Here is a 17480-nt window from a genome sequence, read left to right as displayed (position 1 = left end):
TCAATTCATAGTCATGAGTGTCATGATCCCCCGTCATGACGCCTTAGGCGGTGGTCTAACATAGCAAGGGTTTCTCATTAATTGATTTCTTGGGGTCATTACTGGTCATGTGACAGCTGTATGCTTTCCATGTCGTATTAACTCATTATACAAGTCTTACGAGATTGTAAAAATACAAAGAATAGATTATTTTTAGAATGTAGAAGAAATCTATTTTAGTACAATCTATTTTTAGTCCAGTAGTTACTTTTACTACTATCTCCTCCAAAAACTTGTTGCTCGCATATTCATATACAATAACTAGGGTATTCAATGCACTACTGTCTAGCTTTTGAGAAACAGTCCTCATGTTTTTTCAGCTGTTCAGGACACTGTGTTGTCTTTGGAATTCAGCGTTAAACCATTTCTTTTTTTTAAATATGTGTCCAAGTTCCAGGGTATCATTTAAATTCAGCTGGTCAGTTCAACCTACATTTTGTAATGTCATTAATTAACATACACAAAAATGTCAGTCCTTTCCCTCTGGCATGGACACAGAAAATATTCTTTACCGTATGGTAACCAAAATCTCCTATGTATGAAAATGCAAATGCATGCAAAGTTTAAAACAAAACATTGTATGCACCATTAGAAATGTCTTCACATTGAGCACTGTGCAAATGTTGGCCTTTTTTCAGCAGAACATTTTTTACACATCTGTGCAAGTGCTGCCTCTGTGCTGCACATTTATTTAAATAATCAAATGCTGGTCAAAGAAGGCTGAATCTGAATTTATATTCTAACCAACTCTCCTGACCTCAACTGCTGCTTGAAGCTGATGAAAATGATGACTACATGAAAATATTCTGCCAGCCCACCTGAAACACTGCTGCAGTTCTAGACCTTCCACCAGCCCCCACAATAGACATGGTCTTAGTTGCCATGGAAACATTGGTCTGCATGCCAGCCAGGCTGGAGATAATTTAACCCTTTCAATCTCTTTTCTTAGTTCCTTTGAAGCCTGAATGGAAGTCCACAACGTTGTCTTCAGTATTCACATTCAGGCCTAATTTCTAATCTAATTACAAGTAACCCTCAGGTAGTCTAGATCAGTGGTTCTCTACAGGTTTTGCTTCAGCACTAAGACTTAACGTTGTATATCAAGTGGCGAACAGAAATGTATTAATATTCCCCTTATATGCAAAATGAACATGACATAGGCTTGATAGAAGAATTTACCATTTTTTACAAATGTTTCTTGAATTTTGATGGTTTCATGTGCCTGGCAGCCAATAATTTATCACACTAGACATTTCTCAGCACAAGCCATGTTTATCCATGTTGTAAGTGAACTCGTATTTAATTTAGTTCTTTTACCTTATAGTTTTGTTTGTTTTTTGAAGATGAGGGCATGTCATGCAACCTAGCTAGCCTCTACCATGTGATACTAATTTGTGCCATAATAACTATGTTGATCGGAACTGCACCCAAGAATTTCACACACCATTGCACTCGTTTATATGGCTGTGTGACAAAGTGATTTGATTTGATTTGATTTGAATTTATTAGGAACACTATGTTCCTTATAAAGTTCCTGACGTGGTCTTCTGCTGTTGTAGCCCATCCGCCTCAAAGCTTGATGTGTTGTGCATTCTGAGATGCTACTCTGCTCACTACAATTGTACAGAGTGGTTATCTGAGTTACCATAGCCTTTCTGTCAGATTGAACCAGTCTGGCCATTGTCTGTTGAACTCTCTCATCAACAAGGCATTTTCGTCCACAGAACTGCCGCTCACTGGATGTTTTTTGTTTTTAGCACCATTCTGAGTAAACTCTAGAGACTGTTGTGCGTGAAAATCCCAGGAGATCAGCAGTTACAGAAATACTCAAACCAGCCCGTCTGGCATCAACAATCATGCAACGATCAAAATCACTGAGATCACATTTTTTCCCCATTCTGATGGTTGATGTGAATATTAACTGAAGCTCCTGACCCATATCTGCAAGATTTTATACATTGTAGGAGTACAGGTGTAGTTTGAATGACACACGACCTTTGACGTCAACAACAAAAGATTCAGAAATTGTTCTCTCTTTAAGAAGTGAAGTCTATTTATTTAGCTCTCATAACTAAGCAAGATTAAATGGTAAGATTATATTGTTATACAGTAGTTGCCTGTTTTTTTTTTTTTTTTTTTTGCAAATAGCATTGTTTTTTTCCTTGCTGTCCTTTATCAGAACAGACTTGTGACCCATCAATTGAAAAGTAATGGTCTAGATAGCCTTTATTACTTTTGGTTCTTGCAATTGGCTGAATGGCTTCCTGTTTAAGACTACAGAGATTGGCCATTATTACCATTATCTGTGCATTCTGGCCTGGCTTGGAGAACCAGTATAAAGTAGACAGTTCTCTTGGATCTGTGAGGATGCTACTGAAATAAAATATTAAGCTTTTTTCAATTTTGCGGCATGAATCACATGCTTTCATGTATTTCTGCCTGCATTTTACAGTTACTAAAGTTATTTCATTGAGTGATGGCAGTACAGTGTCCTTTGGAGGCCTTGAACTTTCATAAATAATCTTTTCATTGTTTCGATAACTCAGATGGGATCAAAATAAATTTTTGCACACTGCTGCCCCAGCAATAACACAGCACAAAAGCCTCATTGATGTAGGAGCTACTGGCTGAAGAAAAAAAAAAAAAAAAAGCTGGAAAGAAGTCTCAGGAGAAAACTAATTGCTGTGGAAATCACAACTCTCATTTTGAGCTCTGTTGCAGCAGGGTAGAATTTCAAAACAAACTCTTGTGAGGCGCAAAGTCATTAGATTAAGCCTGATTAACTAGCATTTTGTTTGTTTTGATGTTATCACTCACTGTGCCATTTAATGAAAAAAAACATTCAAAACTAAGCTTATTGGTAGTTGACAATAAGTATATGAACTTTGTCAATGTCAAGATTTAAGGTTAGAACATACAGTATATATAAAATGTATATGGGATGTCACTTTTTTGAAGTTCACCTAAATAGTTCAGTGACCAATTCATTTTTAAAAGTACAAATGCTCCATGTCGCTCAGTTTGAAAGTCTTGAAAACTGCATGTATTATAATTATAAAAGATAATTATTATATTAGAATTATTGAATTCGTTTTATATTAATTAATGCATGATGTCATAACACAAGACTGTGCCATCATTGCTTGAACTTTTACATTTCTAGAACATTAGAATCTAGATCTAGAAATTAAAGAAATTCACAGACAGATTTTCATATTCCAACTGTATTTATTTTCAGATTTCATTTGTACCCATGGCACATGAGGAAAAAGAACCATAATATCAAAACATATATATAAAAAAAAACAAACAACAAAAAAAAACATTTTAAAAGTCTTACAAAGTATTGATGTGGAATGTCATTTTTTTCTTCTTCTTATAATGGCCCTCTAATTAGGCACAGTCATTTTCATTACCATAGAAAGTAGAGTGTGAATAAAATGACTGAGATGATATTCAGACTGCAGGATACACCATTCATAAAGAACAGACAAACTGTTAGTTCGATACACACCTGAAATCAAATAAAGCACTTGATCAGGTTTCAAGCTTAATCAGTCAACCAATGCATTAATTCTCAAAACATACGGAGCAGTCACATTTTGGCAAGCCAAACTTATGGCTTCCTGTCCAGTTCTGTTAAATGATTCATTCACAAAATAACTTGCCTCAATTTTGGCTTTTCATTTATATTCAAATATTACTAGTGGCTAATGCACTGTGATGTGTAGAATGAAATAAGGTTAATGATGATGTCTGTGCCTAATCAAAACAAAAAAAACAATTCAGTAATATTTCCAGTGAAAACCTTTTCCATTTTCCAGATTAGACCATTACATGGGTCCAGTCAACAAGGACCCCTCATTCCTTTAGGATTTATCAGGATCAAAAGGAAAAGTGGTTAAATTTACCATAAATATCTTGTTGAACCTGCAACAACATACCTCATTCTCGGTATCTTCACACCCACAGCTACACGACACACAATGTAACGATGATAACTTTCAGTTGCAGAAAACAATTTCCATTTTAATATCTATATTTTTTCCCCTTTTACAATTCCATGAGTTGTAACCCTAATTTTGATATGATGGACTGTACTGTATCAATCCAGTTCCTGTTGTTCCCCGTCTTTACAAGCATTAAAATTAATTCTAAATGGCACAGATGGACACAGAGCATTGCCATAATTCAAATACAAAAACAGAAAAACAGTGTAGCTTTGTGACCGTTTCAGTGGTCCCAGAGCATCCTTCATAAATCAAAAAATATCAACATTCATAAATTTACCTGTAAATATTGCCATTGTCCTCTGGTCTTTAGGACATTTATGACTGGCAATAAGTGAGCAGGGGGAGGCATTACATCATTAATAGCAAACAGTCACAAGGTCTTCTTTTACATATTTTGCTATGTGTTAATATTAACAGGACTGTGCAAAGAAAAGGGAGGGTTATCACGGTACAATCCGGTACATCAAACTCTTACTTTGACAACAATCCTGTGGCTCTATGTGTGGTGTCAAGCAGATGGCCGGTCATTCTTCCAGAGAGTGGACTCATTTGAATTCCAGACAAATACTTTGACAGATTAGGAGATGGCATGAGACATATTTTAACCACACTACACAAATTTGGATGCCAGTTAAGTCCCAGAAGTCCCAGTTTTGGCCACTTGTCGTCAGCAATGAAAACTGCACACACTGCAGTCAAGTCATGGCACCCAATCACGAAAGTATTTAGACAGAATGGAGTATACGTGACTAGAAGTAAAAACCCTCCACCTTCGAGTTCCTCTCTGCCATTTGCCCTTGTGCTCACTCTTATTCAAAACTCAAAATGCATAACAGAAAGGAAAAGGAAACTGCAAAGAAAAAGCCACAGTGGTTACTCAAATGCTTTTAGTACTCCCACACAGTGGAGCCGTCCAGCTCGTCTGCATTTGCCTTCAGAACACCTGCATGATCTCCCTTTAGATACTTCCCTTCACTCGACTTGATAGCCACTTTGTTGTAGTCGCAGAACTCGAGGAAAAAGTCCACAGGGGTGTTGCTGCTGCTGAGCACATTCAATTCACTATCCACCATCCAGTATTTCCCAGTGGAGTCTGAAAAGATATTGAAGTTGTTGAAGTTTCGAAAGGGCAACTTAATAAACCCTATAAAGCAGTGCATTTCATATTTCAGGCATGATTATCGAAATCCTCTACATTATCAGCATGATCAATACTTTGCTGAAAAACCTGTTGTATGCAAAAATGTAAATTTATTTCACATGAAATGCATGCATCAAGAATGATACAACAGGCTTTTGCACAGTATCTCTCTCAATCATCATTACTTTATAATCATAGTGGGAATGAATTTAAGTCTTACTATGCAGCTAAATGACTAAAACTACCAGTCAAAAGTTTTGAATCATTGACTGAAATGTTTCTCATGATCTTAAAAATCTTTTGATCTGAAGGCGTATGCTTAAATGATTAAAATTACTTTTGTAGACAAAAATATAATTGTGCCACCATATTAATTTATTTCATTATAAAACTAAAATTTAATGAAAAAAAAAAAATTGATGACTTGGACCAAATAATAAAGAAAAGCAGCCAATAAGTGCTCAACGTAGATGGGAACTCCTTCAATACTGTTTAAAATCATCCCAGGGTGATACCTCAAGAAGTTGGTTGAGAAAATGTCAAGAGTACATGTCTGCAAATTCTAGGCAAAGGGTGACTACTTTGAAGATGCTAAAATATAACACAGTTTTGATTTATTTTGGATTTTGTTTAGTCACAACATAATTCCCATAGTTCCACTTATGTTATTCCATAGTTTTGATGACTTTATTATTCTAAGATGAGAAAATTTTTTTATATAAAGAATGAGTAAGTGTTTCAAAACTTTTGACCGGTAGTGTATAAATGTAACCTCCTGAGACCCTGCAACAAAAAGGTTTTACAATTTTGCTTTTTTTTTTTTTTAATTATCAATATAGTGTTTGGTGCATAACCATTTTTAATAATTGTTTCTGACAAAAAAAAAAACAACTGTCTAAAAACAAAAATGAATAGCTGGATCTCAGGAGAATAATGACTTTCTTCCACCACCCCCCCCAAAAAATAAAAATAATATTTCTCATTTTAAATTTGGTCTATAGTTTTAAAAATCTAATACAAAATAATTTGACTAATATTTAATGTCAGGCTTTATAGGGTTAAACACCTCATAAAATAGCTTGACAAGCAGTTCCCCCCCCCCATGTTATTTCCTAGTGAATTTGGAATTTGGGGCAGGACATGCTTTTAATAGCCAATAGGCTTTAGTTACATCACAGCCGTAAATCATGATTTGCTACTTGCAAGTCAGAGGTGTGTGGTATAGAGGTGTGTTCGACTTGAACTGCATCTCGATTTACCGATCTGCGAGATTTACCGGTTGCAGTCGGGAGAGGGGTTGAAAAGAACGCTGTCAAGCTGGACACTTTTGCGCTTCCCGTTGTGTGCTGAACATACACCAGTCATGGCACGGAAGATTGCGCGATGTTTGCAGGTGAAGTGCAATTCAGATGGACAGATGCTTGAATTTTACATAAAATAATCAGAAATATTGTTCATTTGAAAAGATAATTTGCTTGTTGATACAGTGCCTGCTGTGTATAGAAGAAAGTCTAATAAAAGCCTATATTATTTTAAAACCAATAAAGAGTCAGTATTTTTTATCATTTTGAATGTTTTTTGTGAATAAATATGATATTACTATGATAAACATAATACAAGATGATATAAACATGTACTGTTATAAAAAAGAACAGGTGTTAGAATAAACACCTTGGTAATGGCATACTACCATATTACTCTTATTTCTGCCATAGATTGATACAGCAGTAGCAACAGTATGTGTAGTATGCAATTCCGAACACAGTCCATTAAACACATGTAACCTTTGTCAGGTTGTGATTCTGGCCAATCGCACATAAGCGGTGTCGTTATTCAGAGCTCGTGCAGCTGCTTTGGAGAAACGGTGGCCGTTTCCAAACCAGAATGGCTGTTTCTTAACTATCCAATGAAACTAGGGAATCTCTATGTCGTAGGCAAATCGTGTAAAGCAGTTGAAAAATGGACATCCCGGTTTGAAAACGCTCACTGATTGGGAAACGCCCATTTTTGTTCTGCAGAGACACAAGTCTCGTATTTGGGGGAGCGACATACATCTAGAGAGCATCTGACTGGACAAAAACCTGTAGTGCGAAGTGGTCCATTTTCCCAGAAGAATGTACATTTAAAAATTGTTTATCTGTTAAAGGGGACATTTGTCAACATTTAGGAGTTCAATAGCATACAGAAAAGCTAACACACATGGACTAAAATTTCATAGGGTCTCTAGATTTAGGTCAGAAATAAGACATGAGAATTAAAAGCCCTACACAGCCTAGTGCAAACAAACCTTGAAGGCTGTAGGCTCCATCTCGAAACTCCAGCCCAAAGACATCATATGAGGAGCGGTTGGAGTCCAGAGTGCCAGTCACCTTCCTGCAGCCAATGAAGCCATGTTCTCCTCTCAGCACGATGAGAGGCCTGTTGATGAGTTTCATCAGGAACTCCTCAGTCTCACCTGCAAAACAATTACAGGAATTCCTTAGACATAAGTAACAGGATACCCATCAGATAATTTCAGACAGATTCCGATACAGACATAAAGTCTCTAAATTGCTAAACAAAAGGTTGAAACAAATAAGTAGTGTGCTACAAAACCACACCCTACCTGCCGAGTCAATAGTAGCAGCGAGCTGTCCATTCTTTTTGGCGGCCACATATTTCCCATTGGTGGCACGGAGAGTAATCTTCTTCCCACGCCATTCAATGTCAAAGTAGCAGTTAGCAGATCTGGGTAAAGAGATAATCAATAAAGTCATGAAATCCTCAATATATACACTGGTGGCCAAAAGTTTGGAATAACGTACAGATTTTGCTCTTATGGAAAGAAATTGGTACTTTTATTCACCAAAGTGGCGATGATGGTGCTGTTTTTAACATCAGTAATATCCTAACTATACTTTGTGATCAGTTGAATGGCACATTGGTGAATTAAAGTACCAATTTCCTTCCGAAACAGCAAAATCTGTACATTATTCCAAACTTTAGGCCACCAGTGTACATAAGAGACAGAAAAACAACTCACAAAATAAAAAGATTCATATATAATTAACCAAACCAAAATAGAAAATGTTACTGCATTCGATTTTTACCTGATGATGGGGGTGAAATGGGAAATAGCAGATAATGCCATATCAGCACCAAAGGCTATTTTCATGGCAAGAACAAGGTGATATCAATCAATCAAAGCAAGCCAATAAGTAAAGTTTAAAAATTGATTCTTCATACAGAAAATTTTAAATCTGTTCAAATGTACTGATAAAGTCTAAAATTCTTCTTGATGTCCAGAAGATAAGAATACTGGTTGTAGATAAGCTTATTTGAGTTGCTGTTTTACACTTATCTGCATTCATCATCCACACATACAGGATACAAGATACCTTTGAATACTTAGCCTTTACTTCCTCTTTCGTTAAAAATAAAGCATATTTAGACACACACAGGATATTATTTTAAAGAGTTTGGGGACCACAAAACCAGTTTCAACCAGACATTTCTAAAGATAAGGTTAATGCAAATCATTAAAGTCTACCTAGAGAGAAGGTAAAGTGTAGTAGGTCCATCAGTACACAGAAAATATTCTATTAACTGAAAAATATTTATCTAAGGCATATTAAAAAACTCATATTCCTCTTCATTATGGCAATGCCATATGTCGTCACAGGGATTAAACTCACTTGGTGGATGCAGTGCACTGGAGTCCACCATTAGCTGTGAGAGTCCAGTATTTCCCAGTGCAGGTCCTGAAGGCACACTTCTTTGTATCCTTACTGATTTCCATCTGGAAAGTCTCCTGGTCGCTCTCTTCATCTTGGTTGGCAGAGAGGTCCATGCCTGGCAAACAGAAGAGTAGCATACTGTAAACCCCATTATCAAAATCACCACATCCCAGCCTTTGATCAATATGAGCCTGCAATGTGTCTTTGATCTGGATCAGCCATGCTAAATGGGCGGCGAGTGTGTTGAACAGCAGTGGAGGGATGGTGATCTTCAAGATTAGTAGTGGTCTCCCTTTCAGACTTGACTGGTTGTGTAAAGAGCAGACCAGGTCAGTGACCATCACTCTGGCAAGGCCTCCACACAAACACACACGCAGAGTTAATCTCCTTTGGAATTTTGGACCGTCATATGCAGCAGGATGCTTTACGAGAGGCATCAAGAGAACAAAAGCGAAAGCATCCGGTTTGTAATATAGTAGTTAAGATTCATGCTGCTCGGTGAAAGACCAGAACCCCAGTCCTGTACTGAAGGAAATCTAATTAAACTCCATTGTATGCATTTAGACAAATCGTATTAATAGCCAGAGGAGAAAAAAAAAAAAAAAAAAAGAGAAGAGCAAATTGTAATTTGATGTCTGGTTTTAGGAAGGAAATATTAGCGCTACATTAAGACAAATGTATTAGAACTTCATAGATGAAGTTATGGTTTACAAACGACTGCACGGTGGTGACACTTCTGGGTTCTTTTGGCAGCTGAGAAAAGTACTGCGTTCAGTGGGCGCTTCTCTAAAATGGAGCTGAAAATGCATTAAAAAGTGTTGTTTGTGTGGTTAAAAAACAGATTATTGGAGATTTGGGGTTATTTAAATGTCCTTTAGGATCTTTAGATCAGGATTTGACAATTTATAATATTTTACAGATTACTGTCATCATTTTGTCTTCTCTACTACACCCAATTTATTAGGGCTGGGTATCGCCTGACACCTAACGATACAATACGTATTGCGATACACGTCACAATTCGATAAATTGTGACATGATATCATAATTTGAATCTATATTATTCTTTACTGTCTGTGGACCAATAATTTAAGCAGTAAAACACATAGCATGTCTGATGGTAGTTTTCATTTTTATATGGCACATTTCTCAGGCTTTAGAAGTGTGTTAAATGTGTAAAGATGTGTATTCAACAACCGATTACATCTCCGACTTAATCACACAGGCATAGGTTATAACTTGTTTTGCCAATAGTTCAGAAAGAATCTACATAATTTATTCACTGTAAACCATATATATCCTTTTATAATAACTTAACAATAACAAATTTGCATGCACCGTGCCACAAACACGTTGCCTGCATTGCGATGTCAGAGTAACTTCCACAATGAGATGGGATCATAGAGCTATAAAATTGCGTCCAAATGTCGGAGACAAATTGTGAAAATGTTTCTATACCAATTTGTTAATATAAGGTATTGTCCCCTTTAGCTATAATGACATTATGCACACAAGGTTGTGTAAAACCTGATGATTCATGTTACCGTGGCAGAATTTGAGAATATTATAAAGAGCATCAAGGAAATCTGACCTTTCGTATAAAGGAGTTTACAAAGCCAATGTTGTAAGTTTGCTTCTTTGATTAGTGACCTATAAAAGAGTGCAGAATCTTAAATATTTCTTATTCGTTTTACATCACAATATTCCTTTGTTTAACATTTGACAAAATCCTTAAACTTTGTTTATTTCCAGGTTTAAATTCGATTTGGAATCACAGATTTTCAATGTGTACTCAGCCTTTTGAACACCACTACAGTTTAATAAATCTTTATTCAGATATTCATCCTCAAAGTTTGGAAGATCAAGAATCTTATAGAAACATTGTGGGTTTATTTTTCAAATCTACATGGTCAGACAAGCGACACGTCACCAACATTTTTAAATCTGCGATTCACCATGATTGCTTTCATGGTCCTGTTTCTCAAGCTCCTAACACATCCAAATGAAAATTGTGTATTAGCACGCTGTGGTTTGGCCTCTGGAAGGCAGATTGAGTTTCCCCAGAAATATGTGAGCCTGAATGAGCTAAGAAAATAAATGGCCAAGATGAGAAACACATGTCTGCAAATGGAAAATCGGCACGGGACTATGACTAAGACACTCAGAGACAAGCTCTAAATCAGTCTTGGGCAAGACAGGAGGGGGAAAAAAAATCCCCTCCATCATTCTAGGGAGGTGCGTATCCTCATCCGGCATTTAAATGGTTTGGGAGGATCTTTTAAGACACACCCCAACCCCCATCGTTCCACATCTAACTGCGAATGGTTGATGCATCCGCACTGACAAGTGGTGCTTTGGAGGTCTGCTATTCCCCAGTAAAAAAGCCTTTAACCGTGGTAGCAAAATATTGCACAGGCAGACATTTCAATCGCTTTGGATTTCTTTCACAATTAAAGGGAATGTAAACGCTTGACAAACACAAGTGAGCTCATCGGCCAACCTGGGTCAAACAGCTGCCATCATACGGTCTGGAAAACAATACTGCAAGACAAATAATGCAAGAGGAGGAGAAAACTATTGTAGAATTTATGGAATGACAGACATCTGATGTCCTTGCCACGAAGGAAGAGCAGACCAGCAAGTCTGGGAAACTCTTAATCCTTTAAGACTGATGAAATTAAGTGAGACCATGCCAGTAGCACATTTGCCAAGTAGGCAGTGTTTTTTGTGTTTGCTAAAGTGGCTTAACTTGTGCATAGCATGGCCCCATTGTTCTGGGTGCTGGGCTGCCTAAAGACTCTTCACAGCTGGGCTGCATGGTGAGCAGGGGCCCAGAGCACGCCATCTTTGTTCTCCTTCAACCCTCAGCACATGTCCATTCACAAACCAAGCAATTTTCTGAGGAAGAGCACAAAAGAACTTGCAACTACCTTATTCCTTACAGGAAATGTGTGCAAGAAATTTCTGTGCCAGAAAGCAAATATTTGATCCAGGGCAAGAGATTTTGATCCAAAACATAAGAATAGAAAGTGAGGCAATTGCTGAGGGTCTCTGTATAGTAAGATAAAACAAACATGATTTGAATCAGATTCATGTGAACAAATGGCATGAACCCTCCCCTTTGAGGAGATGAAGAAGCTTTGCTCTACCACAAAGTTAAATAGCGGTCTTTAAAATCATAAACATTAAAAGAACCAAAGTCTCTGTGAGAGACAAAGGCAGTATACATAAGCAAATCTCCTCTTCCAGCATGACCTGTAGAGACCACGTGTCTCTTCGCACAGGCCTAACACCCTGCCACTATCAGTGCTGGTAAACCAGAGTTGGGATTGGGACAATCAAATCGCCAACAAATCCCAGACATCCTCTCTAAATCACGTAATTCATGTCGATCAATTTAATACAGTCCAATCAGGAGTTTAAAACGTAGCAGAACATCTCATTTCATTTCCAGCAGTCATGAAAGATGGGAGCAGCAAAGTACAATATATGCCCAATTCTGCATGAAGTGCTTCATAATTTGACCCATTATTTCAGTCTGGCTGTCTCAGGTCAATCCCTGTGGGTGTTTACAGTAATGATTGCTTTCACTCTCAACTTAATTATAGTACACTGGCCTCTCCAAAATACAGCTGTTATGGAATTTACAGAACAAAGGTTGTACAAAAATGCACACACAGGCATGAGGATCGATTACAATTTCAGCAAACAGATTTTTATTGTGACAACAGCCAGTGTACTGTAACCCATAGGGTGTCATTAGACTGCAGAAATGGAAATGATTGTAACTATACCAAAGCAAATAGGCACATGATTTCAGCACAACCAACTAAGCAGGCATCAGCCAAACATATCCTTTTCCTCCATTTGCACTGATCCACCCCTGGGCCCTGCCCATATCCACACAGAGACCACAAGGCAGGGAAAAGAGAAGGATATCTATAATTTGAACGAGCACTAGATAATTATGCAGGATATATAGGAACCCAACCCTAACTGATGATTACCTTATATGTATATCAGTGTATATGCCATTGTTTTTGCATTGCCTTTGTATAGTGCCCCACCTTAAGACTGTTAATATTTTCATGCACCACATGAAAGGACTATGCAATGACAGCTCAAACATAAACTGATAACAAATCACAGCATTTACCTTGCCTGGTGGACACATTCCTGTCGTTGCTAGCGGTGAGCACCACTTGAGGGTGGCTCTGCTCCAGAACAAAAAGCTCATCCTTCCCCACCTTGGAGCTCTTGCCATACTTCATGGTTCCACTGGGACCAGAGGGAGCCAGGTACTTCCCAGTGCAGTCTCTGAACACGACCTTTCCAGACCTGAATTCCAGAGTATATCCAGTGGTCTTGTCAGGCTTTTGGGAGAGGCTTCCATCATTCTTCAGGAAGCGGTTGTCGGAGGTCTGTAGGTGGTACCTCTGGTCTTGGAAGACCAAGGTGATGAGAGAATCGACGCCCCATGGGACATCCCTGTCAATGGCGATCTCGTTCTGCTCTGAGCTCAGGTGCGCGTATCTTTTCCTGGTGACGCTGAAGATGTTCACCTGGGGGTGCATGGCGATGTGCACGCTCCATTTCTCTGCGATGGAGATGGCCTGGGCGAAGCATGTGATTCTGTCTTCGGTGCCACCGAGGTAGCGTTTGTGAGGCTCAGACTGCAGAGACCAGCGCCCATCATCATCGGCAGTGATTGCGAACCGGCAATCCTCGGTTGGTGTCTCACTGTCGCCAGTGACGTTCCCGTCTTTGTCAGCGGCGATGTACCTTCCTAGATGGCTCTTCAGGTAGAACATGTTCGAGTCATCACCGTTCTGCTCCAAGGTCCAGATCTGTTTCTTCTTCATACTGGTTGCTGATGCATTGATCTTGAAGCCAAACGTTTCAGCTGTGAGGTATTTGTTCCCACAGTTAATCAAGCCGAATTGGATCTTGAGCATGTCGCTTGTTCCGTTTTCAGTCATGGTGCTCGCTCGGGAAGACGCCTTGGCCTTGCAGGAACTGGATAGGAATGGGTTCTGCTGGTGCACTGGGGATGATGTTGATGGGTCTCTTTGTTTGGTGGAGCGTGCGTGCGCGCGCTTTTCTCTCTCTGCAGCCTCTCAGCAAGAGCGCACAGACACAGCTGTGGCTTTTATACAGATGAGTGATGTCACGCGCGCCGTCCCGCCTCCCTTCAGCACACTCGCACATCTCAAAATGATTTGGGAACACAGAATTGAAAAGGCTGATAACTGTTAACACATTTTCAGCGAATACTTTTCAGAAAAGATGCATTTGAGACAAGTTGAACTCTCGCGCACACGTCAGCGTTTTGTAGCACATAAAAGTACAGAACTCCTCACACCAGCATTTAGAAAAACGCTTTAATAAATGAACATTTTTCCATTGCAAATCACTTCACAGTGTATGCTATAGGTAAGAAATATAGATATTTACATAATGGTCACGCTCCGTGGCGAGCCTGACAGTTTTTTTTTTTTTTTTTTTGCTTAACTTCAGGACAAATGCCACATTAGTCAGTGAGAGGATGGGTAAACAAAATGTAGAGTGTTTATTCTGCACAAAGATCTATTCATAGTCTGCACATGGTCAGTGGGTTCAGGAAGGTCTAGTCAAATAAACAGCAGCTTCATCCAAATACCACTGGCAGAGTTTCAACACCAGCACACAGGCATGCGAAAATGATGCAGGACAAACATTTTTCCATCGTTGTGGTATCTATGATACTATGATATATGATATGACTTATTATCAATGTCATATTCTTTAAAAAATGCTTGGAATGTCTTTATTGCCATAATATTTGGCAATCGCACTAGTATAAATACACATGCACATTAGAGGTTGCTTGAAAAATTACCTCGTCACAATGCATTCAGTCATTTCTACACAAGCTTTCAGAGTTTCAACCATTTTTATTTTATTTTTTTTAAATTTCATTCATTTCATAGTAATGAAATTCAACGTGGATAAAAAAAAGTGCAATTAACTTATGTTAGGTTGAAACTTTGGCATCACTTTTATTTTATTAAAAATTTAAAGCAGCAATTTTGGCAGGCTGATTTTTTTTATTTATTATTATTATTATTATTTTTATTTTTATTTTTTCAGATTACATGAGAGGTATTTCCAGAACAGTATCTTTAAAATGTCAAAAAGCTGTAACAGTTAGGGTTTATTTAATGGGACAAATGCAGAAGAAAGATTCTTTGCATATGTAACTGGTTCAGACCATGAGTCACCAGTGGTTTTTTCATATCAGGTTAGATTTTATGACTGTGAAAAGGTGAAAAGTATGGTGTTTGAAGGGAAATTCCCTTAAACATTAATTTGGCAATTTTTTTATGTAGTTGTATTCTGCTGGAGCAGTTCCAATGATAAAACAATTATACAATATCACAGTTAATCTCTGAAAGGTAAAGTAGTGGATCATGATGTGTATTAGATTTATAGACATAGTGAATGTGTGATTGACAGCTTCCATTCAACTGCAAAATAGCCTCCCGATTTACTTGAGATGATTAACGAGCTGAAAATGGTTGTCTTTTTTACCCAAAAGTAAAATGCCCATTTAACAAAGCATTCTCCCTTTTAGATCTTCATTTATAATGCTGGACAATTGTGACATTTGTGCAGAGCGGTGTTTGACTAAAGAGATTAAGTGCAAATTACTTCATGTCTACCACATAGAATTTCACTTTAATCATTCAAATAATACTTTGGTTAAAGCTACACCAATGGTATTGGATCCTGGATAGGTGGGAATCTATCTGCATTTCACAAGTGAAAGATATCTTTGTTAATAGTGTGAAGCCAGAGCAGTTGTCATGGAGACGGTGCTCCAATCTGCTGTGCTAAAATAAAATCACAAGGTCTGCAGCACAATAAGCACAATAAGAGCTGATCAGAGCAAAGCAAACACAAGATCTTGGCCAAATCATCCACTAATGCAGATCTTGTACTTTAAATGGAGGTTCATGTCATAAAGCATGCATGTCATGTAATTTACATTTAAGGAGGAAGCTTTCAGACAATGATAAAGCATGAATAAGCATATTGAGAAAAACAAATCTATTATATAAGCACAGCAGCTCAAGGCAATGACTGTGGTCCTGTTGTGCGTAATGTTCTGTATCATCCAAACAGTCTTTTGTGCACCGAGATAGTTTTTGTTTGGTTGTGATATGGCAGCAGCTGGCGATGTGAGGCTGACTTTGCAGATGCCTGAAGCTACATGGCATGGCAACGGCACACAAACCCTAGTGTGGCCAAACACTTGGTCTTATTCAAACCCCTCTTTCTCTGCAAACAACCGATCTTCCTATGGAAATCTGTTGATTTGTATCACTCGCTACTTTCTTTGCTCTCTCTCTCTCTCTCTTTGAGGTAGACTATGAAGAGATGCAGTATCCAGCTTATCGATGTCATGCTGCACTACTGCGTCAGTATACGACCTGGCAGATATCTGAGCAGATGCAGGCACTGGCACTTCCAGCATCTGCATCCTTGACACGCACACACCCCTTTGGACCCGAGCCAATCAGAGAGAGCTGCTGACAGACACAGCCTCATTTGGCCCCACGTTCTAAGTGAAACAATCAGCAGCAGAAAGTCTGACTGAGTCATCGCATTATAGTGCTCCTTTGTGTTCACCACGATGAGTAATTTCTAATACCAGCAATACATTTACCTCCCCATTTACCCTAGAGACTTGTTCACAAACCGACTGAGTAAGAAAAACAGTTGTTACTGTGCAACTGCTGTGGATAGTTTTGTTTGTGCATGTGCTCTTTGATATTCACCATAATAGCATCAGTTATTGGGTCAGAACCTTGCATGTTCTCCATATGTTCCTCAACATAGTGTTGGCAAACATTAATGCAACATGTTTGGAGACTTTGCAGTTCACATGATTTATATCCTGCTACAATAGCCAATCACTACTGCAGACAAAAATAAAAGACTATGAGGTGATGAGTTTTGATAAAAATGAATAACACATTTTAATAAAAGTATTTGTATATCAAAATATCAGTCGAAATTTGGTGAAGTATAAAAAAGTATCAAAAGGGTTGAGATACAGTATATCTTGCATGCATATTGGGAGCAAAAAGCACTCTTAGAGTAAAATTCCCAATTGTTATACCCTTCAGAAATATACATCAACAGCATTCCTAAAATAATGATCATACACTGACTGAGCACTTTATTAGGAATACCTGTACACCTACTTATTCATCCAATTATCTACTCAGCCAATCATGTGGCAGCAGTGCAATGCATAAAATCATGCGGATATGGGTCAGGAGCTTCAGTTAATATTCACATCAACCATCAGAAAGGGGAAAAACTGTGATCTCAGTGATTTGGGCCGTGGCATAATTGTTGGTGCCAGACAGGCTGGTTTGAGCATTTTGTAACTGCTGATCTCCTGGGATTTTCACGCACAACAGTCTCTAGTTTACTCAGAATGGTGCCAAAAACAAAAAAACATCCAGTGAGTGGCAGTTCTGTGGATGGAAATGCCTTGTTGATGAGAGAGGTCAACGGAGA

General features: G+C 38.2%; 1 protein-coding gene across 1 annotated transcript; it reads right to left on the bottom strand.

The window, feature by feature from the left end:
- Positions 1-3264: 3264 nt before the first annotated feature.
- Positions 3265-14045, bottom strand: LOC127451261 (fascin-like). Its single transcript, XM_051715802.1, has 5 exons — positions 13066-14045; positions 8868-9024; positions 7799-7920; positions 7481-7648; positions 3265-5145 (listed from the first exon to the last, which is right to left on the bottom strand). The coding sequence occupies exons 1-5, from the start codon at positions 13886-13888 to the stop codon at positions 4940-4942; spliced, it is 1476 nt and encodes a 491-aa protein (XP_051571762.1). The 5' UTR covers positions 13889-14045; the 3' UTR covers positions 3265-4939.
- Between the last annotated feature and the right edge of the window lie 3435 nt (positions 14046-17480).

This window comes from Myxocyprinus asiaticus, chromosome 14 (genome assembly GCF_019703515.2).
Source record: "Myxocyprinus asiaticus isolate MX2 ecotype Aquarium Trade chromosome 14, UBuf_Myxa_2, whole genome shotgun sequence".
In the NCBI taxonomy this organism is placed as follows: Eukaryota; Metazoa; Chordata; class Actinopteri; order Cypriniformes; family Catostomidae; genus Myxocyprinus; species Myxocyprinus asiaticus.
Note: the sequence above shows the minus strand (reverse complement) of the source record. Positions and strands in the feature narration are given on the sequence as shown.